Source organism: Rhyacophila brunnea, unplaced genomic scaffold (assembly GCF_057557595.1).
Source record: "Rhyacophila brunnea isolate RB1 unplaced genomic scaffold, BYU_Rbru_1.0 scaffold_2, whole genome shotgun sequence".
Lineage (NCBI taxonomy): Eukaryota > Metazoa > Arthropoda > Insecta > Trichoptera > Rhyacophilidae > Rhyacophila > Rhyacophila brunnea.
In genome coordinates, this window is record NW_028232859.1 from 21,636,075 (window position 1) to 21,663,471 (window position 27,397).

The 27,397-nt window shown below is 35.0% G+C and overlaps 1 protein-coding gene and 2 non-coding genes across 3 annotated transcripts; 2 read left to right on the forward strand and 1 right to left on the reverse strand.

The window, feature by feature from the left end:
- The first annotated feature begins 6,758 nt into the window (after window positions 1-6,758).
- TRNAL-AAG (transfer RNA leucine (anticodon AAG)) lies at window positions 6,759-6,840 on the forward strand. Its single transcript has one exon. It is a non-coding gene; the product is annotated as a tRNA-Leu (tRNA).
- Window positions 6,841-21,693: 14,853 nt separating this feature from the next.
- On the reverse strand, window positions 21,694-22,119 carry LOC147072049 (uncharacterized). The gene has a single exon (XM_085946579.1). It carries the CDS (start codon window positions 22,117-22,119, stop codon window positions 21,694-21,696), a length of 426 nt encoding a protein of 141 aa, XP_085802705.1.
- A 1,484-nt stretch (window positions 22,120-23,603) lies between these two features.
- TRNAM-CAU (transfer RNA methionine (anticodon CAU)) lies at window positions 23,604-23,676 on the forward strand. Its single transcript has one exon. It is a non-coding gene; the product is annotated as a tRNA-Met (tRNA).
- Window positions 23,677-27,397: the final 3,721 nt, after the last annotated feature.

The window sequence follows — 27,397 nt, forward strand, 5'->3', positions numbered from 1 at the left end:
TTAACATAAAACATGCAAATGTACCCACAAACCTTCATATTTCATGATAATCATGTATTTATGTATCATTTATATACTTTGCATAATAATAAATAATGCAATCAACTACTGGTAAACCAGTGGCGTCACTGAAATCCCATTCAGTACAGAGTAAAATAAATAATAAAAATATTCAAGTGACAAAATGTCAACTAGCAAAACAATAATAGCGTCGCGACTCCATACTCAGATGAACAGGGATGCTTACAAGAAGTAACTAGTATTTATTTAATTTATGAACCAGAAGTACTTATATAAATTTATTAACGATTGTAGAATCTTAGAGTAGGTAGGTATACGTTGTATAACTTTGCACTTTTTACTACACTGATACGCCTGATTACCTCGCATAAAATTAGATAATTGATATTCACTTGTATTAATTAGTAATATACCTAATATGTGGTAAAAAATAAAAAAATTGATAACTTATGTTTAAAAAAAATGCATCATTTTCATCCTAGAGCCGGGGTGCAAAGTCTAGTTTCCGGTTACATTCGGTTTATTCTTCTAAATACCTACCAATTTATTCACCTTATATTATATTATGTGTCTACATGTTTACCACTTGGTGCTAATTCAAAAATGTGCCGGTTGAAAAAATACTTTAGGCTTAGTGCATAAATCAAATATGTAAATAGGTACATGTAAGATTTGTTTACTTGCACCGGGTATTACTAATTTGAAATCGCTTAGGGGTTGGAAGACAGCCTTGTAAAAATCCTGGAAAATTATTTTAAATAGTGCAATTATTCTGATGACTAATTTGACACATTATTTTCTTTAAACTGCGATTTCTAGCCACTGTGCCAAATCTGTTTGTTGTTTTCTGTAGAAGAAAAGACCTGAAGACTAATCATACTAGCATCTGATGCTGCAGGACCAATGGAACAAATTTTGACATTTATATTATACATATCGGCGTTTTATTTAAACCATGTATAGGATCACGGATACTTGAAGCTTTCGAGATGTGGCTGTATAGACGCATCCTCAAAATTCCTTGGACTGACCGGGTGACAAATGTTGAAGTTCTCAATCGAATGGGGAAGGACCGAGAAGTTCTACGTAGTATCAAAACCAGGAAACTACAGTATCTCGGCCACATTATGAGAGGACAAAAATACAGCATTCCCCAACTTGTCATTCAAAGAAAGATCAATGGGAAGCGTAGCAGAGGACGGCGCCCCATTTCGTGGTTTAAAAACCTCCGTGATTGGTACGAGTGCAGCTCCACTGAACTGTTCCGGGTAGCAGACGACAAAGATAAGATCGCCTTGATGGTGGCCGACCTCCGCTAAGGGATGGCATAATAAGACGAATAGGGTCTTAAAGTCATACATCATATTATTTTTGTTTATCGGTTAAAACAACCGCATTTTGTACCAATTTAAGTAGATACGTAAGTAGTAATATGTAACATAATTATAGTGGGTTTGAATGTGTATTTGTCAACGGCATCCCTACAAGCAAGTCAGCGCACGCTACTGAATAGTCTCAATAGTTCAATACGATTTAAGTGATTAGATTTAGCAGTTATAACAGATTGATAATGTAGCGAGTACTGGTCAGCGATACTGATGTTAATCTTTCAGCGGAGCATCTCTAGTCGGTGCGCGAATAAATAGCGCGAGTCTGGTGAAAATGTGTGCGCGCAATTGCCGATGTGTGTGTGTGCATGTATGCTGGCATGCGCGGGGCGGAGGCGCGTGCGGCTCTAATTGATCGGCGGAGACCACCCGTGAGATGCGACGCGGGTGGCCTGCTCCCCCTGCCCCCCCCTTCATTGACTTCTTGAGAGCGCGACTGCCCCCCTCTCGACGCCAATGTAAAGAGCTGCTGTTTTTGATTGTCCAAGATGTAGGCTGATTACTCGCTGAATTCGGACGCCGAGGATAGATCTAATATCTAATTATTATTGATAATACAAATGCCATTTTATGACTATCCAATGATTTATGAAGTCGGATAGACGCGATAAACATAGTAAGTACCTACTTACATTTTCTAATTAAATTAAGTACTTAAAACATTTAATCGAGTAATACTTGATATAATAATATAAATGACGTTTACAAATCACACTGTAATAAGTACTTAAGTTTTTATTTTGAAAAAATTAACTTTTTTCGAATCAGTGATCAGATTCTATTAGTGAGTAGTGGATACGGTGAGCTCTTTCGTAAAATCTAAATTCTACACCGTAATTCAAGCTCAGCATACTGCTCTTCCCTTGCCGCTGGGGTGACCATATTTTGTTGGTGGAATATGTAAAAATAAAACATGTGTTTTTATTCATGTGTAAGACTGTGCGTAAGCCTGTGCGTTTTTTTTAAATTAAACAAATCTTTAGGACACCCACCATAATTAACAAGGTGAGTACCTACTTACTGACATCAAATACGATTTTTTTTGACCCAATCGATTCATCAGAAATTTAAAAGGACCCTTGAACAGTTCACACCAATCATACAATTATTAAATTACTTAAAAATCTAAAAGGACGCGTAGATATTTCTCACAAATTGTGTAGATACCAAGTACAACATATTACTCAAAGCAGTACAAAATCACTGCAACTAATATCAAGCAGGCTCATAACAATACAATAACAAAACAAAATAAACCATTAATGGATATTATAATATTATGTGTCATCAGTCATCACTCATCAGTCATCAGTCACTGTCATTTTTTATAAAAACTAATGAGTAATTTCTGTTTAAGGATGTACCTAAACCTAAACGAATTTCAGGTACTTTTGCTCTTTCAGGTACTACTCAGGTATTTTTTATTTTGTTGGTCAAAATTGGAGTCAAAACTAAAAATCAATCAATGCGTATTATAATATTATATCCCTGCCACTGACTTTCATCTAAAATAAAATATAGGACGGATGGTCACAATAATTATTCTTTTCGCAGAAAAATTACGAACTGAGTCGAAATCTGACATAACTACGGTGACCATCCAACTTTTGTTTAAAAGGACAATATTTTGTTTGAGCAGTGTCCCTTTTTCTGAAAAAAAACTGCTTTAATTCTATATTATTTTTCAGTTAACCAATTAAAATCGTAAATTCCCAAAAAATAGAAGACCAAAACAGCACTTCAAACGTAGATAACGCAAAAGTTGGACACTGCGAAAAGCACTCGAATCAGTGATGCCAACCGTACTATAATTATGGTACAATACTATAATTTTAATTCTGCGAAAAATGTAAAATACTACAATTTTATGCCAAATATACCAAAATACTATAATTTTAAAGGATTCAAGACGAAGAATGTTCCTGTACTATATATTTTTTAGAAATACTATATATTTTACGCCATTGTACTAGGTATAATCAGCATAGAAAAAGATGGCAACACTGACTCGAATTGTCAACATTGTAGTTAGAATCAGAGTCATCAATGAGCGGAAGAGATAATGAACTAATCCAATTTATTATTATGTAACTAGATTGTGGATGTAAATATTGTAAATTTAATATTATCTTAACTTTAAATGGAAAATGTTGATTTAAAATACAATTATTATTATCTCACTGACCGCATCCTGTCATCGCCGAGCGTCAATGATGAGATTAAACAAAAAATGTCATCAAAACATTTCCTTTAAAAAAATAAGTAATTATAATTCGCAGAAGGGCTATGATGAGTCTACGTCATGTCACTCATGTCTATCGTGCTATGATTATCCAAGAAGTTGGAGCGAATCATCGAAGCAAACCGTCAAATATATAAACCGCAGAAGATTGTTTTAAACCATTAATAATTAGAAAATATGTCGGTAAAAATCAAATGAACGATCACCCGACCATCACATATTACAATATTATCATAACATGAATGAAATCATGGTCAACGGTGGGACAGATACCTACAAGTAAATTGTCTGTAAATACATTGTATGATATTTTACTGATAACGAATATTTTCAGTAGAATCTAGATCACAGGTTCTTAAACTTATCTCGACCACCGCTTGAGAAAAAATCTAATGCCCCCCATATTTTTTAACTTGCCTTTTTACATTACCATCTGTTGCGTATCTTAAAAACAATTATTACAAATACCTATAATTTTTAAACATGCAATATTATACTATAGTCTAAGATAGATATCTATAGTCTAAGATAGTGTGTCGCTACATTTCAAAACCAGCCAAGTCCACCTTTAGGTATTTTTGACTTTTTTGTGATTTGCGGAAGAACTAATGCCTTCTAACATTTCTGCATTATCAAAACCATCCAAATCCGTCTGTATAATAAATAAATGGAAGCTAAAGATGAACAGTTTTTTCAAACCCACCCATATCCACTGAAGTCATTTTATCACACTCAACCATGTCCATTCAGGCCAATCAGTGAAGGCGATTACAACAACATAGCCGTCAGTTGTTTACGAACCGTTGAGTGAGTGAGTGTCAATAGTGTCTTTTTCGACATTTTTTAATAGAAATAATTAATAAAAATAATGTTTCAAATATCAGAAGTGACCCCTGCTAAGGCGAGAAAACGAATAATTAAGGCAGAATCGACAAAACGCGCCAAAGATAGGGAAAATCGGTAAGTTTTATTCTGTCTAACCTGCATCCTAAAAAGCGTCCGGTGTCAAGCAGGGTCGCATTTGACATTTTCAGTACTGAGAATATAAATTTGGTTTTATACAATTCTAATTTATGAGACTTAGAACCCTTTGTACTTCTTAAAAAAACACATATATCAAACCTACTCCTTAATTAACTTAAAGATTTTAATAATAATTATTCGTGCATGTCTATTTAAGAGCGTACTTCAGTGAAACGGCAAATAATTTTCAACAGTAGGTGCGACGAAATTTCTCACTAGTCGCCAATCGCAAACGGAAAGTCGAGGTGTCCGCACGTCGATTTGTTTTGTCATGGCGTCGGATGAAAATATTCTTAAATCGTGTAAGGATGACTAAAAAACTTTACGTGTGTACTTAAAAAAGAAAACATGTCGGTGAATATACTATTAGTATTAGTAATATAACAATAAACATGACATTAAATGGATGCATGTTGGATTTTTACAACAAATTATATTTCGTTCGGCGCGCGTCATTTACACAATCCGCGCATCGCCTAGCCACGATTTTTTAGACCATGCCTCAACTGAAGTATACCCTTAAATATAGTTTGCTGTTCTATGCAGACGCCTCTTAAGTTAATAATACCTATTATATTGAGAAAATTTTCTAAAAATAAATTTATGTTATCATCAACATTTATTTATAATTTTGCCCTTTTTCATTTCCTAAGTCCAGCCCAGAAGAATGACACAATCATAGCTAGTAAAATGGCTGCCACGGAAATATCAAAATAAGCCAAGTCCGCGTGGACTTGGCTTATTTTGTGACAAACTAAGCCATGTCCATATAAAAAATCCACTTTTTGAAGAATCTATGAAAATTACATGAAAACTAATAATGTGGATCTTATTAATTTAAAACATTATATAATCGCAATAATATAAACTTTCACCTTCATGACCGTGTACACGAAGAAACAAAAAAGGTGTTTTTCTCCTTTTCATCCATTATGGACATGGCTGAGTTTGAAATGTAGCGTCACAGATATCCTATTTCTGAGATCAAAGAATGTTTCAATGAGAGGAAATAAAACTGATACTTAAACATGTTTAGAAGTATTTTTATTAACACTAAAAGAAGGCTTTGCATTTACAACTTATCTAACTTGAAGGATGAATCTTCGGATAAACCATGGACTACGTAAAGCTGCATCCACATTATACATACGTAAGCGACTCCAAGCATTCGAGTAGTAAATCGCATCTTAAGTGGTATAGTGTCTAGATTCCGTCGGATTTTTATAGATAGAATTTGTCTGCCGTCGCCCCTCTAGATTTCCTTAATGCCTCCTAATTTTCATTGAGCCTTCTACTGCCCCCCTGAAAGCCTCCAGCGCCCACAAGGGGGCATTATCGCCCATTTTGAGAAAGACTGATCTAGATTATCTAGAACTTGTAAACTTGTATAATTATTGTATCGATTATCTGCAGGCGCACATAAAAAGGGGGTTTTCGGATCCGGACCCCCCCCCCCCCGCCCAGAAACAGAAAAATTAATAAAAAATATTTAGGAAAATGTAATATTTCTTCTTTTTCTTCGTCAGTACCTGATTTATGACTGAGGATCATGACCCGGATGATTTCGCTGGTCACACTCCTCTCGGCATTATACGACACGCAAGACCTGTGGCTACTAGAAAACCGATGGTACTCATAAATCGGTGCAACTATTTAGGACATGCAATATTTGCTTTATTATTTAGTATGAGCGCGGACGACACGCACGGACACTAACGCGGAATCGATAACCACCTGTGAATGCGCCAGCTCGCCTTATACCTGCAGGCCAGGTGTTTATAGCTAGACTCAAAGTGCGGTGTGTCTGGGTAAGGGGAATGTGTCTGAAAAAGTGCGTCATTTTAAGGTTGAAGCGACGTGAAGCTATGAGTAGTAGGCGGAGTAAATGTGGAAGTCAACGGCACCTGCTAGATTGAACTAACAAGCTCCTCGCGTTTTTAACCGCAATTCCATTATAAACTAACAAGCTCCTCCCATTTAGCCGACAACAGCACCTTCCGGCTTTTGCCTAAATCTTCTTGTTGGAGAGTAGTTCGGTTGCGAAATGTTGAACCCAACGGCTTTCTAACACGCGCAGCTTCATCGGTAGCGTGGCCGAGCGGTCTAAGGCGCTGGTTTAAGGCACCAGTCTCTTCGGAGGCGTGGGTTCGAATCCCACCGCTATCATATTTTTGGTCTTCATTTTTATAATATAATCAACCGTTTTCTATGTAATAATATTATGTCACATTGTGTGTCTATTATTAACATATTTAAACAACCATATTCTCTTTGTGAACTTCTATAAAATTAGTCTCTTCATAATGATTTTTAAAATATTTTATGCTAGGTATTTTAGCTGTTTGATATTGAAATTTAAGGTTTGTGGGCATCTGCTGTCCAGAACAAAATACAACAGTATAAATTCAAGAAAACTCGGCGCATTGCGTCTCGCGGGGGGGGGGGGGGGGGCTTTGCCCCCCCTGGGCCCCTCAGATGATGGTTACTTAAGGCTATATATACCTCAGCTGAGGCATGATCTAAAAAGATCGTGACTAGGCGATGCGCAGATTGTGCAAATGACGCGAGCCGAACGAAATATAATTTAACATTAATGTTATGTTTATTATTATATTCGTAATAATAATAGTGTATTCATTCAAATATTTTCTTTTTCAAGCACATGCGGAACGTTTTTTAGTCATCTTTACACGATTTTAGAATATATTCCTCCGACGCCATCACAAAACAAATTGACCTGCTCACAAGTCGACTATCGCTCTCCGACTGGCAACGCGGCCGAAAATACGTCCCACATACTGTTGAAAATTATTTGCCGTTTCACTTATGTAGGTACTTACGCTCTTAATAAATATGGATATGGAGGCAAACTACTGATTCTCTGAATGCTGTTGTCCAAATTCGAAAGAAAAATTATTTGTTAAAGTAACCGAATCCAAAGTAGTATTCAAAGAATTATTGCACTTTTCTTAAAATGTATGAACTCATATAGTAATGTTGGTGCGTAAGTATTTGCTACACATAATCGTTAGAAGTAATGGTCAATATGGGTTTATGATAGCTGAAATAAGTTATGTAATTTTTAGAATGAATTTTGTCGATGTGGCGAGCGAAGATCAAATCGGTGCACGACCCACCACGAGTAGTTGAGATAGCTGGATTCGTCATCAGCAGAAGTCCGAACGTTTCCTTCATGGAAGTGTTGAAATGTTGGTTTTCTTTTTTCACATTTTTACTGCACTGATACGCCTCTTCGACTGATTAGGTACCTCGCATTAAATTAGATCAAATGATATTCACTTGTATTAATATATGTAGTAATAAATAAATAAGTACCTATCTAATATATTTAATAAAATATATTATGGAGCGCAAAGTTATGAAGTGACAACTCTACATTTATCATTAAAAAATATATAGAACAGCTTGAAATTTGTTAATACTTTATACCGCTCGCGCCCGCCTGGAGTCTAGCGGCCGCGCTACAAATTGTGACATGATATTTCGTTATACCGGTGCGATTTTTCGTAACGAATCCGCCCGGGAGGTCAAGGCAAAAGCATATATCCATGCTAAAATATTATGGTTATTTTTTTCAAAATGGACTTCTTCAAACCATTTTTCTGCGCCTGATTTTCCGGACTATCTTCACTTAAATAATCTGAATATGCAATCGAGGTTTAATTGTATTCAAAATATTAAATGAGTCAAAGCTCGCTAGAACGAAGTTTGACTTTTAATTGAACGAATGAAAATAGGTAATAATTTGTATCTACGAAAGTGATCAACTTAAAGGAAAAGTTAATGCAGTGAGTAATAAAAATCATTGTTGATTAACCTTTTTATCGATAGGGTCATTTTATCAAATTTTCAATTGTCGCGTATAATGATTCTCTCCGAGCGTAGAGTTATTATTATTTGTAATTAAGGGAATTTTCCTACATTACAAATAATAATAGTATCTGATAATAATGAAAATAATGAGTAGGTACATATCTGATATTATCAGATCCTTTACTCTGCATTACGTACATATTTACAAGATGGAAACCAGTGTCAGTGCTAGTGAAATCGTTCACACTGTGTGCTGGACGCTGGCAGCAATCTCTTTATGTCGATTTCAATGTGTGTGGTTGCTACTCGCATTAGTTACTTACCTACCTATAGCTACGTCACTTATGTTAGTATTGTTATTGCGGTTTCTGTAGTGAAACTTAGGAAGTTTCATTAAGGAAAATATATTTTATTATGTTTCATTGTAAAACTTGGTGCCCCCCCCCCCCCGCCCATTGCAACGACCAGCCACTGCAACTCGACGGAACGGCTGGTGGGTGGGCAAACTACCAGACGTTTTCGACCCACGGTGATGCCCCATTCCCCCATACGACCTCATGCATATTTTACCTCATCTTATTACCTCCGCAGTCGTCTCGTTATGTTCACCGACCAGCAGCCCTATGTTCTAACTAGTGATATCAAGTCACCCGACGACATGACGTATTGTGACGTCAGCCAATACACGCTCGAGGCAAGCCGCCCAACACACACTGCTCACCATAGATATTATTACGCTGAAACACCTATTTGTGTATGGGGACAATGAATAACGCCAGCATTTGACTAGCGTTATTTTCTCGAATGCTATTATCACTCCGGTAGTACGTCACAATGATGTCATATGACGTCATGTCGACCGGGCGACTACAACTCGTAAGTTCTGACATAAGGCCCCAGTCGTTGCATCTTGCATCGAGCGAGCCGTCGTAATGGGTGGGGGTAGTTGACATAACTAATTGTGCTAAGAATTTTAGCGAGCGTTAGCCCCGCGCTAGCCCTTATCCAGTGAGTCGCAAAATGTGCCATGGCATAGGTATAGGAAAATAAAGGGAAAATACTGTCACTAGGGAAAGTCGATGCTAGATTCGAGCTGTAGTAAGAATATATTTGAGCATTAAAAACGGTCCCACAAATAAACCAAGAGAGTCAGCGGCCAGACACAATACATTTAAAAAATAAAATAATAATAAGTAGGTAGTGTCGACTTTGTATGAATGAAAGCAATTAATCTTTTTTAATTTGGCAAGCTGTGAGTCCAATCTGAAACGAATGTGAATGAGAGGTAGGTAACTATTATATTATGTTATTTTATTATATAACTTGGCAGGCAACCTACATACACTGAAATGCCACATTTTTCAAGTATTAGTAGACAATCTGCATGCCATTGACATCAAACTAGTAAAACTATCTTACATTAGAAAAATATATTTTACTATAATACACTATGTCTAATAAAAGCATTTCTTTTAAAGAACTGAACAATAATTTCATTAATAGTCATTCTCTAAAGCAGTGCTCCGCAACTTTTATAACCCACGGCACACCAAAAGTCTCCCCAGAACTCCGCGGCACACCACAAATACACCAAAACATGGACCCACATCCTGAAGCGGGCCCCCCTACCTATCGCTTAGGTTAAAGACAGTGTAATACCCTAAAGTAGCGTTTTCTAAATGGTGTTCGAGGTAAAATTAATTGTATGTTTAGTGATTTTTTGTATTTATCAATACATTCACTTGAATTATGGTTAGGTATCGGGCTAAGAATAATTGGTTGTCGAGTATTAAAACAATAATGAAAAATGGTATCCCACAATCGTATATTTAAAAATATTAATGCCTGCGTCGCGAAATAGCGCAAAAATAGACTTTTTTTACTACTAGAGCAAATTTGTAATTTGTGTTTATCTCACGTATTTTGTTGACCTACCACTCCGCCCCTCCTGAGCCTGGGGGCCATGCACCAAAATTACATTAATTCCTGTTTTTTTATTTGATAACTAATTCTTAAATAAGTATACATAACACACTTGGAATAACTAAATGTACTTATTTCCATGTACTTATTTGTATTATACAAATTGTATTATCAATATAATAACTTATTAATGTGAGCCTGAGCTTGTTTCAGTGAACGTAAAAGTTTTTTTATATTTTGGCTTGATATTTGAAAGAGCATCCCTAAGTTCTTGGTCAGACCCGTCAAGCACGACTGCTTATCATTTTTAATTATAACTTGCGTTGAAAAACTTTCTTCACCTAGATATGTCGTAGAAAATGGGAGCCGAAGTTACTGCGATAGCCTTGTCGGAAATCCAAGGATATTCGTCCCGTCGTTCCTCATTCAACAAATTTCTATCAAATTTGTAGGGAAAGCGCTTCTATAGAGTTTTCGGCATTGGTTGCAAAAGGGTTTCGAATCCAGTCATATTGATTGTATGAAAGTAATGATGAAATTTATTTTACAGCAAAGTTAAATGTTTTTGAGCCGGATCCAAAATATTTAATTGCTTGTTTTCAATGGTGGTCTGGTAGGTCCTTTGGTACATTTGTAGAGATAATTGTCATAACTCCTGCCAAAGTTCGTGTTTATTTTTGAATCCTTCTAATTTATCAGACCATATCAATATATTTTCATTCTGACATTGCATTGTTCATGAAGGTGCTCAAATATATTACCAGCCACGCACGCAAATTTGGCTATTACGTCATTATTGTATAATATACAAAATTATTTGCGATTTTTTGTTTGGAACCAATGCACCGCGGCACACCTAGCACCGTCTCACGGCACACCGATGTGCCGCGGCATACCGCGAATTACGTCGTCACTCGTCATTAATGAATGTCGAAAGTATTAGGTGCATAGTTACTCATACCTAGATACTATCAGTCTAGTCTAGTACAGGTAGGTAGTATATGGTTTTTTAAGGGAAGTTTATTAGAAGGTAGTGGCTTATTGAGGAAGGAATACGAACATACCACTTTTGAGAATAGATTCTGCCAGGTACTAAATTTCCTTGAATGTTTGTATATATCAGAATTTTAATTACTTACCTAATTTATTTAAAGATAGCCAAGTAGAAATAATAAAATGGCGAAAGTATTTGGATATATCACTGGTTATGCGTCAATTACATTGAGCTACTTTACAAGCTGCTTGTTGGCGAATTTAAAAGCGGGCGAGTCAGCTAGTGCGATTGTGATGACACACCTTTCCACTCGCTCCATAGACTAATATACTTCTCGCTCAGAAGCCACAAGCTAGCGACTATTTTGACAGGACGTAGTTCGTTTTTTTACCGGGAGGTCGCCACTATCGCTCTACTGCGCAGACGCAGATAGGCCCATACGCCAGCGTGTAAAGTAGACCGGTTTTCAACTTTTCTCGTTGGATTTTTTACAATCCGCTTGTTAGTTTGTTCGATGATGACACTGGGCGAGTTTACAAGCAGGTTGTAAATTCGCCAACAAGCAGCTCGTAAAGTAGCTCAATGTCATCGAGCCTTTAGTCATTTACACGTCACTTTTGTATTTAGCCATCTTGATAGGCTTGATCTAAACAAGGGATCCCTGAGATTTTACAAAATGCTCTAAGGGTTCCGTCAAGTAAAAAAGGTTGAAATTCACTGATTTATATCATACATAATATTATATAAGTACATACAATATGATTGTATTTCTAATTTACCTATTTTCTTTTGTCTTTCCCTTGTATTCCAGTGGTTTTCATTAATACATATTTTTAAATGTTTTATTTAGACATGAACAGCAACGGTTTCCGATAGAACAGCTCACAGTGAACTGTAATACGGTCAAATACAGACGTTCGAATTTCCGGACACGACACGAAGTATATAAGTAAAATTCTTTATGTACCAAGGTAGGTTTCTTGTTTGAAGTTGAATTATTATTAATCTGATCGCGATGGAGTGTCGAGTTTTCATCGAACCGGAACTAACTAGTTACCCACAACTAAAGTGACTAGAGTGTGTGTGATAGTTAACTCAGCCGACGTCGTGTGTGGTCCGGCCACGCCTACGATTTTTGAACCTCTTCCCGAGATTTGAACCCGCGCACCTACCTACCAATCCACCTACTTCATGCCGTATGTCAAACCAATAAACAACCGCGCTAATATGATCATGAATGGCCGCATATGAAGATTTTTCTCCTTTCGCAATAAATTGCCTCATCAGATAACAGCTATTCTTTAAAAAAATGTTCAATTGCAAACATTAGGATTGTTACAAAGAGAAAAGCTGTTTTTCATCGGTCTATAAATTTGCAATCTTTTGCAGCAGCCAAAAGCTTTTCAATATCACAATCCCAGGTATGAAAGACATATAGGGCCTAGCCCTGGCGATCTAAGTTATGTAAAAAGCAATACATTGATGATGATGGAGAAGTTATCGAGCCAACGTCCCATGTGAAGGTCAAAAATTAAGAATTCGAAGTATCTTTGGAAGCATAGAACATTATCATCATCATCAGGGGCGCGACAACCCGGTGTGGGTCCTGGCCACCTCCAACAGCTCCCTCCACCTGTCCCTATGCAGTGTGGCTGCTTTCCAATTCGGTACCCCCAGAATACGGCAGTCACTGGCAGCTCCATCCAACCAGCGAATCTTTGGCCTGCCTCTTCTTTTACGCCTTATTGGATTGCTGGACATCACTCTCTTTGCCGGTTCATTATCATTCATACGGTGCATATGACCACTCATCGCAGTCTCCCAATCTTAATTGATTGAACTGCGCTGCAATCTTCGTACAGCCCGTAGAGCTCAGCATTATAATATCTTCTCCTCCAATTGGTGCCGTCACTGATCGGTCCATATACCTATACGGCGGAGAATTTTTCTTTCAAAGATGTTCAGGGCCAGTGGCGCACCCAGGAATTATTATTGGGGGGGGGGCCCAAGGAGGAGAATGTAAATTAGTCCCATAGGCTCTTTTTCTTCTTCATATAAATATTTTTACATATTTTCACAATACATGGCGATATACATAGGGACATTTTCAACTACTTGAAAATGTCCCTCAGAGGCGGACGAAACCGGTCCTAATCTATTTAATAAAAGTGGAATAAGTACTAAAAAAAAAAATACGTTTTATTAAATTAAAACAACAATACAATATTTATTCCGAATTCCACCGAAAAAAATGTTCCTTTGATTTACACCACCACCGTAGTGGGTGTAGTCGTTCTTTTCGCAGAATGTTGCAGATTTTTGGTTTTTTAATATTGAGGTTCAAACATATTAATTGAAAATGGACACAAAAAGTATTATTGCCTTTAAATTATACACAACCTACTCAATACAACACAGCCTTATATCTCGTTTATCGGTCTTTACGGTCGGTTTACCTACACCATGGCTCCCACATCCTGAAACGGGCCCTCAGGCTAGGGCAGTGGTCGGAAAACTGCGGCTCTTTGGCCCCTTGAGTGCGGCTCTGCCACATATGCTCTCTGTCATATTTGACATGGCTACAAAGAAGCAGCAAAGAAAATGGAAGAGGATAACCGTAAATACAATGTTGAATAGACCGAGACTTCGCGTTTATTCAAAACTTAAATGGCTTCCAGACCTGTATTTATGTGTCGGGAAAAATTGACGCATTCAAATTTAGAGAGATACTACAACTAAAAACTCGTAATTTTGCGCTAAATATTCTGTCGATGATGCAAGGAAGAAAGCAGCTGAGGAGAAGAGTCAAGAAAAATAAAGTTCTGTATTTAATTAGGTACTGAATAAAATCTTTCAACAATGTTAATATTGCAAGTTTTGTGGTTAGTAAAAAGATTTCCAAGAGAGGAAATCAAGAGTAAATTGAGAAATCGATTTATTGATGAGAACCTGGAATCGTGTTTAAAATTAAATCAACAACATACGAACCTGACTTACCCAAACTTTACAAGGAGGTGCAAGGCCATTATTCACATTGAGCTTGTCAGTCATTGTCATGATTCAATTTTATGGATACCTTACTTACAATTTAATTTTTATTAATAAATAAGATCATTATTACGTATGATATTCAGTTTTATTCAGTGTACCTACCTATAATTTAATTAGGACTTTAACTAAACTACCTACGTATATAATTTAAGTTTAAGAAATTTGGCTCTCAAAAGAAATCTCAATCGTTGTACTGTTGATATGTGGCTCTATTGACTAATGAGTTTGCCGACCACTGGGCTAGGGTATTTGACGGGCCCCCTATCCACCGCTTAGATTAAAGGCAGTGTGAAACACTACATTAACGTTTTTCAAATTGTGTTTTAGTTCAAATTAAGGGTACTTATACAGTGAATTATTGGCGATTTTCAGTACGTCATCTACTTTAATAATGGAGCTGCCGACACATAATAATCAGAAAATATATTGGACATTTATATAAATTAAAATGTTTATAGTCATGAAGTGTAATAGCGCCGCAGGCGACTTTTTTTTACTATTAAAGCTAATTTATGAAATGTGTTTATCTCACTTACCTGGTCAACCCGACACGCCGGGCCCCCCACAGCCCGGGCCCCCAGGCTAGACCCCTGTCAACCCTCCCCAGCCATGACCACCACCACCACCGGAATACCACTCCGGAATTCGGGTGGACACCGAGAATTCCATTAGGGAACGGGTTTCTAAAAAAACCTGACATTAGTGTTTCGAAATTTTTGTATTAGAAATTAAAATCTAAGAAATATTACTAAAAAGGGTGCCGGAGAATTACAAATAATTTTTTGCCGTGTTGTTTGTCTAAGCCCAAGGTATAGTTTATTGACTTTCGATTTCAATATGTAAAATCATTCTGATGATTTTCATATTTTGGGGGGGGCCAAGGCCCCCTGCCCCCCCCCCCTGGGTGCGCTACTGTTCAGGGCTCGTTCATTTCGCAGAGTTAATGTCCAGGTTTCCGATGCGTAGGTGAGCACTGGCTTTACAAATGTCTTGTAAAGAGTACCTACCTTTAATTCGGCGATATAGTATGCGTGACTTAAAATGTCTTAACAGCCCAAAGTAGCATTTATTCGCAGACATGATTCTCTTGTTGATTTCTTCTGTAATATCATTATGTCGAGTTACAAGAGATCCAAGGTATATGAAACTGTCGACCGTATCAAACTTGTATGCACCAATATCTAACTTTGATGCGCTTTCTCGTGGTGCGACATAGACAGGCATGTATTTATTTTTTTATTTTTCGAAGCATAGAACAGATTAATAAAATATAATTCCGATTTGCTAGTAAGCTAGTATATCCCAATACAGTACATTTTGACGCAGGTTTTTGAATGTGTGAGTGTCCTACGAAAATGAACCACGCATAGACGTGCACGAGCATGTGTTGCAGCTTGCAATCATAGATTACTGCGTCCAACGCAACTGGTGCGTTGCCCATCAGGTGGCCATTAGATACAATTAGCATGCTATTTAAATGTGGTTATTAAATATTAATTAAAAGGTCAACAGCGAGTGGGTTAATTCATACAATTCGTAAAACAATAAGTAGGTACCTACATATTACTATTTTGACTTTCATTGGAGGTTGAATAAAAAGGGACAAAAGAGTTTTAGAGGACCACCCAAGTTGAGATATTTAATTATTTTTCAGTTTGCTATAAATTACGTTTTTCGCAAAAGAAAAACGACGAGGTCTGAAACGTTGCTGACATGAAACCTGACAGTGAAACGCGTAAATTTCAACTTATCGTGCTTTACGACTGTTTATTCTATATTCTTTATTGTATTGAAATAACAGAATGGAATCGACCAAATTATTGGGGTATCGCTTACAAAAAAGATGGTAAACAAAACTGACAGTCAAATAAATTAAATAATTAATTTATAATTGTTTCGAGTTTGTACCTACCATTCCAATTGAGTCATTTTTGCGAAACCGATTTCACATAAACGTCGTAAAAATTACTCAAATTGAATAAATAGTACAAAACATAAAATAAATTAGAATTTCAATTCAAATTAAATGAAGTAGGTACTTACTTACAGTCAGCCAGATAGTATTAATTCATGGTTAATCATGAGCCATGACATAAACTGTTATTTTTTTGTATTTGTGGTAAAACTAGGTACTTCTGTTCAAACATAATTTAGAATTTAGAACGAGGGATTTCAGACATTTTCCAAATCTATCAACAGTAGAATATTATGGTGAAGACGATGAATATTTGCTGACTTCAATCAATGATTTGATGATAGCTTCATAATGACCATAACCGATTGTATTTTGGATCCGTTTTCAAGTTCAAACACACACGAATATAAAAGTAGCAATATAAGTATGAGGAATTGATTTTGATATTTATCTACCAAAAAATTGGCTACAAGGGCAGATACCTACACTTCATCCTGGAGTATGAGCTATAGTACAAAAGTTTTAATTGCATTTTCTTTTTTAGTTGAATTTGGGTTCAGTATGATCATAAATCTGGAAAGCAACTAAAAGTGAAAGCGACTGCAAATGTAATTATTATGAATCGCGGTGATTTAAGATTGTTACTAACAAAAGTAGAGCCCGAACGATGTATCTTTTCTTACTATATTCGTTTCATAGGTAGAAATATAGATAGGTAGGTACTTACATGAATGCAAATTTAGTACCGCATGCATATTTATATTTATTTGAAAGTATGCTTGCTTTTTCTGGAAATTTCTGGGGCCAAATAAATAAGTTTTAGAATCTGTTCTAGTTTAGTTGGTTAGTTTCCCAGAAATAAGTACGTCTACTCGTAACAATTAAATATTATATGAAGGTGTATGAAAATTTATAAATGTTTATACAAGTATTTTTCTATAATCTAAGTACAAGACGTATAGACGCATTGTTGTATTCCGTGAATAAAAATGTACATATTCCAGAATCATGTACAAGTGCACTGACAAAAAAGTAAATATGATTATATTTCCGCGACTTTTTTAAATGTTTCGTCGGTAGTAGCGATGCGTGGTCTCATGGAATGTTGTTATGATTAACAGACAGAAACAAAAGCGGACTGTCCAAACTATATTTGATTAGATAGCGATGTTTGCAAGTGTATATCGCGTGTTAAGTTTCAAACAAACGATTGTGCACTTGGATGTATGAAGAAAAGGTAAACTTTATGGTTATATGTAAATTGTACGTATTTATTATTTTCGAAGTACAAATTTTGCAGACAGTTGGCAGAAAAGTATTGAGACCCAATGACGCGTTCTTCGTCAAGCATTTTACTGAGCGGCGTTTTAAAAAAATCTCCCATTTAGTTCAAATTCGATGTAAAATTGTAATTGACAGTAATGTGCATGGCAATCATAATAAATATTGTACAGTCAAAACGAAACAATAATGTGGTCGGTCGATAGTGTGCGTGCGTATGGGGAGCCGTGATAAATGCCTGGCAGCCGATGACCGCGTATTCGTATGTATACATTCATATACAATCGACGAACCGCATCATTGTTTCGTTTTTACTGTACAACTGTTTGGGTACTATTTACGGGAAACGCATGTTTGCTTGAGATTTCTTAATATTATTATTAATATACAAATCGGATGATACCTAAAATATAAATATGAACCTAGTTACTTAATTTATCGCTACTTGACTGTTGTATTGTCAATATTATGTTTCCTATATTTTTTATAATGTGTGTAATCAGATACGTAAAATAGATGTACAATTATTGTCATTGATAAAAAATATTCGTACCTGTCATTTCATTACCTAGTATGCTAATTTAATGATAATATTGCAAATCTAACTTTAAACTAAGCCCAACGTTTTGAATAAGAGCCGACCGTCGTATTTTAAAGACCGAAAAAAATATTTATAAATATTTAAAAGCATTTCTGTGTTCTTTTATATTTCATTTCGTTTTATAAATCGGAATAATCATAGATAGAAATTTGTAGCATGTCATTTTGGATAGATCCATTTGACAGTTCGGTTGCTACCGAAGATTCAAATTTAGAACACCGCGAGATAGCGACAGCAGTGTACAACCATTTAAATTTTAAATAGATTTGTATTATTATGTAGCTGCCCGCAGGTAAACCATTGCCGCTACTGGTGAATAAATTTCTATAATAGGTGGTAGATATGTTATAAACTATTTACTTATATTCTATTTTACACAATTAAGTTTTGCTTGTATTCTATCCCGATAATAAATGCGACTGACAAATTTATGGAAACTATAAGAAATATATATTTTTTATTTGTCTTTTATATTATTCTAGGCTTATTACAATGGATATACGCAATATTATAGGGTGTAAAATATTTTTTACTGAAATACATAACATTCATATTTTATATTAGTTTTAATTTTTTTTTCATTATTATCATGTTAATGTTAAAAAAGAAGATGTGCATAATATTTTTTAATTATCTTAACGCAATACTTACATATTTTTCATATTTATTTTATGAATGAAACAATATATTAGATCAACGGTACTCAAACTGTGTGCCGCGAGCAATCCTCAGGGGCGTTGCAAACTCCCTGAAAATTGATTTTGCGATGGTATCTATTGAACACAAAATAATGTTTCCAAACTTTATAATCCCTCAAAAGTTACGAGTCGAATGTAAACTGCAATAAAAAGTTTCATATAGGTAGTTATTGTTTTACTTTCTGAATTCGATGTATGTATATTATGATAAATACGCGTGTTGACAAAAAAAAATACTTGAATTGATGCTATAACCGCGGATTTTGCTCTTTAGAGCGAAGACATCTAAAATAATCTCTTTCATGGTAGGTACCTATACAAATGTTTTTTGATCATTTAATAAATGTTGATACCTACCTATAGTGAGAAAAGATATGGTTATATTATGATTATTTATTATTATAAAGATACAAACATCTTTCCCATAATGTTCCCATAGGATTATATTCCTTACAATTTACATACTTATTCAAAATTCTTTATTTTCGTGTTTTATGCGACACTCCTGCTGTTTATTATTGTGATAATTATATGTCGGCTTATAAAGCCGTGGGTCTTGGGTTCGAATCTCAGGTCTGGAAAATTCTGATTTTTTTTTTGCCATACTTATTTGTTATATTAACTTATAACGCGCATTTATCGTAAAGGTAGATCGACATAGGATTGTAGTGTAAATTAAAAATATGACATATTAATTGTATTGATTACTAATATTTATTTTTGTAAATTTAGTACTAATCGTTATCATATTAAATTTCTAAGAATAATTTGTATTTTCATATTTATATAATATTTTTTTTGACACGCATACCAACTGTTTCATATCACTAGACCACACACGTCGCACCTATACAAGAGTGCCATCTATTCACGGTTCACAAATTCCACCGGTTTTCGATTGCATGTACAAAAAATTACGCTCGAATCGCAGCGACCCTCGCGCTGCGCGGACCCGAATCGTTTGGAATTTTACGAATTGGTTTGGTTTTCGGAAATAAAACATCGAGAAATGCATCCGTCGTGGGTGGCCCCGATCGCATTATGGCCGCAGTAAAAAATTATATTGCATGATAGGATGGCAAATAAAAGAAATAAGGTGCAATAATAATTTCTTAAGTAGGTATGTGTACATTTTGAAGGAAGAGCAAAGCTGTTTTATTGTTATTTTATTACACATCAATCTTCTTAACCCATTCAAACGGTAGCCATAATTTCAGGACTAGGTATAATTAATATTGTAACTATAAGTGTAATTATGTTGATAGTTATGCTCATTAATACTATCGCAACGTTCGGCAGTGCTCAAAGCTCAACTTAAGTTGTTTGAATTAGTACTTATAATAGGCATTTTTTTCTGCAATCAAGACATAAGAAGCGATGCCATCTTCTGGCAACACCCATTCATAGAACCGAGTAGCTTGGAAAGGCCTTTACCTAGTAATGGATTCATTCCATGATAATGATAAAATGGATAGGAATATAATAACTATCATCACATTTAAAAATATATAACAATGAATTTAATAAGAATTAAATTAGCTTGAAGATGTATGAGGTATGATAATGGTAATGATATAAATAAGTACTCTCCTATAATATAACCAATTTTGAAGAATGAGAAGTGGAAGCCGTTTGGATAGGTCTTGATCTAGCAGCAGATTGATCTAAATTCTAAGTTGTTGATGCTAAAATGACATAGATAGGTAAGTACCTAAGTACAAATATAGTACTTACCTACATATATGTAAAACATTGCAATGAATGAGAGGAATGAAATTCGCTCAAAGAGGCTTTGATGTTGAATAAAGGTGTTGAATAAAGATGATTAAAATGGCGAAATGAATAGGTAGGTAGGTGCAGTGGCGCACCCAGGGGGGGGGGGGGCAAGGGGCCCTGGCACCCCCCAAAATCATCAGAATGATTTTAAACATTGAAATTGAAAGCCGATAAACTATACCTTTGGGCTTAGACAAATAAAAACACGGCAAAAAAATTATTTGTAATTCTCCAGCACCCTTTTTAGAAAAATTTCTTAGATTTTAATTTCTAACACAAAAATTTCGAAACACTAATGTTAGGTTTTTTTAGAAACCCAATCCCTAATGGAACTGTCAAAAAATTCTCGGTGTCCACCCGAATTCCGGAGTGGTGTAGGCCATGGCTGGGGAGGGCTGACAGGGCTCTAGCCTGGGGGCCCGGGCTGTGGGGGACCCGGCGTGTCGGGTTGACCAGATAAGTGAGATAAACACATCATAAATTAGCTTTAATAGTAAAAAAAGTCGCATGAATATTTTCAATTATATAATTGTGCAATAATTTTTTTTTGATTATTATGTGTCGATAATTGACAGTAAAAATCGCCAATAATTCACTGTATGAGTACCTTTAATTTGAACTAAAACACAATTTGAAAAACGTTAATGTAGTGTTTCACACTGCCTTTAATCTTAGCGGTGGGTAGGGGGCCCGCTAAATATCCTAGCCTGAGGGCCCGTTTCAGGATGTTGGGACCATGGTGTAGGTACACCGAGTGCAATAGACAAAAGGCCGATAAACGAGAAATTAGGCTGTGTAGAAGAAAAAGATCCTATGGGACTAATTTACATTCTCCTTCTTGCCCCCCCCCAATATTAAATCCTGGGTGCGCCACTGGGTAGGTATATAATATTACAAATTCTTATAAACGGGGCATACTTACATTCTTCTTTGTGTGCCATATCCGTTATCGGACGTCGGCGATGAATTTGGCCATTTGGCCCCTGTCCGTCGCTGCTCTGAATAGGGATGGAGTGCTGAGCTCAAACCAGTCCCTGAGGTTCTTGAGCCAGGACGTTCTTCTTCTACCAGGGCCTCGCTTACCGGAGATCTTCCCTTGAATGATGAGATGTAGAAGGCGATACTTCTCGGGATGCCGCATGATGTGGCCAAAGTATGCCAGTTTCCTGGTTTTTATTAGTTTGACTATTTCTTTGGTCTTTTTCATCCTTGACATCAACTCGACATTTGTAACTTTGTCCTTCCAGCTGATACGAAGCATGCGCCTATACACCCACATTTCAAAAGCTTCAAGTTTTTTGAGAATCGTTTCTGTGAGCGTCCAAGCCTCTACTCCATATAAGAGGACCGAGAAGACGTAGCATCTCACCATTCTAGTTCTGATTCCTAGGTGTATATCGTGGCTACAAAATACTTTTTTTAGACGAGTAAACGCCACCCTGGCTTTATCGATTCGGCATCTCAATTCCGTGGTATGGTTCCAGTCATCATCCAGAGTGCAACCCAAGTATATAATGGAATGTGTTCTCTCTAATGGGACTCCATTCACTGTGCACGTTCTGTCGTCTATATGGGACTTACTTACACTCATGTATTTTGTCTTTTTACTTACATTGGGTTTGAAATTTAATTTTCCTTTTCTTATAAGTATACCGGAAGAAATTATAACAAATTAAATTACAGTTAAAATCATTATACCTATGCTTGTACTCGCGATTTACTCAAAACTCAAAAAACCCTCCAGAACGGGTTTACCGGCTAAGCTTCACATAATGAATGAAGGCTGATGATGACAATAATGAAATTAATAGGTGTACCTACATGGGTATAATAACTATCAAAAATGTTGATAAATGTAGTAATAAGTAGATTCGAGATGAATATAATAATTATAATCTAATCTCTAATCTAATAATTAGATTAGAGAGGCCTTCATCTAGAAATGGATTCATCCAGACTTCAGGGCTCAAAATGGACAGGAACGCACCGGAGCGCCGTTTTGGTTCATAAGATCCCCAAAATTTTCGCTCCGTCTCGTGGAAAAATAATTTGACCGTCTGCGCTAGATCGGCAATATAACAAAAGAATCTTACACACTCTTTTTATAAAATACGCATAAAATTAGATAATTGTGTTGATATTTTCGTAAAATTATCGAGCGCTCCGGTTCGTAATTTTTTCCATTTCGAGCGCTGCCAGACTTATGATGATATAAATAAGTACATCACCATTTTCTTATAAATATAGCATAGCATAGCATATTTTAGCACATTATGACCAAGAGGAATAGAATTAGCTAGGAGATGCCTTCATCTAGCAGTGGACGATAATGGTGATATAAATATAAATAAACAGTAGATAGTAGTAGATAATTACAACACATAACACTTAGTTGTATAGGTTGCATAATATGTAATTAAGTAAGTAATAGGTACTTTTGATTAGTGATACGACGGATAACGATAAGGATCGGAAGTGGTTTGGATCGGCGAAATCATAATTATATAGGTACTTAGTAGATACCTATATGTATTTTTACTAACATATACGAAAGTACCTAGGTACCAAATAATTATTATATTAGCTCTCACATAACAGTAATACATATTAGTAATTGTCGTAATTGATAATACCATACCTAAGCACAGCTATCGGCCTGACTTGTCTTTTTTTATCAATCGCTTTATTTTAATTTAATAATTTGTTTAAGTTATCAATATATCGATACCTAGGTAGGTATTCAAAAAAAATGCGCTTTTTAGCGTTCCACAGATCTGTTGATCAGCTACTATCAGTAAGTGACTATATTCATGGCTTAATTATTTAGATACGAACATTTTCTCAACCAGTCAACTAGCCTCGGTGGCGCAGTAGGCAGCGCGTAAGTCTCATAATCTTAAGGTCGTGAGTTCGATCCTCACCCGGGGCATACTTTTTTGTATTTTTTTTTCATTTTTTTTTATGGAATGAAAATTACATTTACAATAAAATTATTATGCGCAGTCAAAGCCTCGGTAAAAACACAAAAAAAAAAAAATACTTAAATAAATTATGAATGATTTCAACAGCGTCGTAAAAAATCAATTATGTTACGAATAGTAACCATGTTTTTTTCTGATTTCACAACCCTTTCGGATATATTCCGTGGCCATGACAAACAAGAAGCGCCTTATAAAGTTATAACTAGGCTTAGGATTTTTAGATTATAAAAAATTTATAATAGGTACTTACCTAAAATATGTAGATACCTAATTGGAAAATATGTTAATAAAATTTCATAAATATGTGCTAAAAGCAAAAATAGGTACCTATTACAATAAATCATAAATATATTTTAACAGTTTAATTTATTATTTATTCACAATCAGAAAACGCTTTATTATAATAAATAATAAAATAATGCTTCAAATTTTTGAAAGCGAATCTTTGACGATTTGATCTTAGCAAATTTTTATAAGTACATGGAAAAACTTCTTTCCACTTCTAGAGACGTTATTATTGCGTATGTAAATGAAACTATTTCTGAATTAGAAAAATTGAAACATCTGAGGCATCTGATAGATTTTCCAAAACAGCTTTAATATTCCTCAGTGTTTGAAGTCCAGTATTTATGTGAAATTATGTGAAAATATGTACCTAATTATCCAAAAATATTTAAACAGATAGATATTTTTGATATTTTGTTGTGGGGCCTCTCAAAAAAAATATTTAAATACCTAAGAATCCTAAGCCTAGTTATAACATTGTGGAGTTAGAGCCAGGGAACTCAGAAAAAATAATTTATAATATAATAAATTAATTAAAATAAATTAAAAGAATTTATTGTCTGTTATGTCGTTATGTGGTTAGAGCATTCTATGGAGAATTTCCCATAGAGACAGTGATTGTGATTGACATACAGTAGAACACCGTTTCTCAATTTGGGTCACAGGGCAAAAATAAAATTAATGGGGGGGGGGGAGGGAAACAACCGGCAGCCAGAATAAAATATTAAAATTATAATATGAAAAACAATTAAAACGATTAAAATAAAAGTAGATACTTAAGTAAATTGTTTAAAAAAAAGCTAAATACATAATATTATACTAAAAAACTACCCCAAAAATGAAAGCTTCCAAAGAGAATTATTAATGTTTCGATGTTATAGAGTAAACAAGGTTTCCCATCACCTATTTTTAAACAATTGAGTATTTTGACAAAGAAGTACCTACCTAGTACTACCTACCAGATCAAGATAAAGTTTGCATATTATTTTGAATTCGATTTTAATTTGACATTCTTTTGTTTGACCTTGCTGTCAGAATTATTTTCATTTTTACATGTGTAAGCCTAGCCTATATACCTACGTTATAAAATACTTACGTATGTTATCTATGATGCCTAGATAGGTTCAGATATGTAGGATCAATTAAGCGACCTCGTACTAAGCCGGGTATGTCAGCTAGTATATTATTATGAAATGTAAAAACATGGCAAATCAGAAAGATATAATATTCATTTGTTTTCTTAAAAAGAATGGAATAAGAAAGAATTCTGATTTATTATGAGGGAGACGTTCAATAGACTGAAATAATTTTATTGGTGATTCAATCAAAAACAATCAATACGTTAGTTACAGCGAAAAAAAACTTAAAAATTTATATTATTAGAGTGACCACATGCGATGCCAAGAACTGATACTTCCACTACGTACGTGCCATTAGCAATCAGAGATAGCTAATCAATATTGACAATCACCACCCATCCATACTTATTGAGTCATTCACTGGAATCACCCATTATCACTTCATACACAGTCGAATTTAAAGAAAATGGAACTCCATTTCTGAAAATCTCTGAAAAATTTCCAAATCATAAATTTCCTGATGTCTTGTCCTTCATATCAACAATTTATAGTTGATTTATCAGTGAAGTATCGTGACAATAGAAAAACTCGATTAGATATTATACATAACATGGATTTCAAAACTTCCAATGAATTATTAGAAAATCTCTATATTTTAATGATAGAATCAGAAGCCGTTAAACAAATGATCATTTTATTTATCACATGTTTCTCAGAAATGTTTTCAAATTATGTGTATTTAGTAAAAGAACGTTACATTCTTAAATATTGTGAATAAAAACAATAGTTTATTAAATTATTAGAAAGTGCAAGTACGTTATAACAAAAATTTGAACTGATCCTGATTCCTGACACCTGTTAGTAATACAAAACCGATTGCCAAATAAGTAATGTAATTCAGAAAGCGTTTCAGAGAGTATTGTAAATATCACTATTTAATTTCGTCGCAATTAGATCGGACACGTATAGATTAGTAGTAAAGAAAGCATAATAGTGTATGCGAATTCCGGTGGGTGTATGTTCAAATCCTGCTGGGTTTCGTAATTTTTTCAATATGATTTTTTCTAGTGTTATGTATATATTTTTCCGATGAGTGTTTTCAAATTATATTATATTCAGTTAAAGTTAAATTTGACATTTTCTTTTCTGTTTCGATTAATTACTTTCTACAACGTTTTTATTAGCTCGTATTCTTGTTTGTCCGGTGGTTGCTTGTCCAGTAAAAATCTTGCAATCGATTTTTAACTAACTTCCCGACTAGCTAGAAATTTGAAACTTTTAGAATATATAGAACACGATGCCAATGCATTCTTTTAATACTTTTAGCCAGCTTTAAGCAGAATTGAATTCATTTTCAGTTAATTATGTTTTGTATGGAAAGTTATTTCAGAAAAATCCGTAAAAAGTGAAAGACTATTATCGGTTGCTAAGTGGGTCCTAGCAACTAAATTATTAATATATACATGCGTTACTATGGAAATCAAAATGAAATGTCAAAATGACATTTCAGTATTCTATATTTTTGTTTGTTTTTTATTTACTTCATATCAAGTACAAGTTTGAGCATATTGAGCATAACAATTCAACGGAAAATTTAAAAACGTTGTAGGTACTTATATAAAAAGTTCTTTTTATCTTGTAACTATTATTCGTTTATATTAAGTGTCTTAGATTATAGAAAAATATTAAGTGTATAAAAAGGTTTTCTACTTTTTAACACTGCTTTACAAAATACCCTTGATATAATAATGGTACATGCATATTCATCATGCCAAAGTTTATTATGTTAAAGTGCACATTTTTTATGCTGAATAACCATAAAACCGCTGAATTTGTCAGATTAATTTAAACTCAGTGTTTAAATACTTTAAATCCATGGTCAGAACTCTCAGTTCCAAAAAATTGCAATCGCCGCCTTCCAGTGTATACCTTTAGATATTGACACAGTTTTATAGTATCGTGCTTCGGTTCCCAAATGACGCGAATCAAAGTACCCACCGGCTACGTGCCATCACGCATGCGGCATCAGCACAGCCGCGTCCAACCATAAAACACCCGTAAAAATACCGCAAGGAACCAATTGTTTCTTTTTAATGCCAACACCGGGCGCGGACTTGCCAAACATATTAATAAATACCTACCACCTCAATAGAATAATAATTAAAGGTTTGGCTTCCACGGTTGCGTATTCAATCAACTAATATTTTTTGGGGTTTATTCTTCTCCTTGTTCACTCGTCAACTCCTACCGATTGTCTGGTACGATCGAGAAATGTCATTATGCTTCGCCGAGTCGTGTCCGTCAA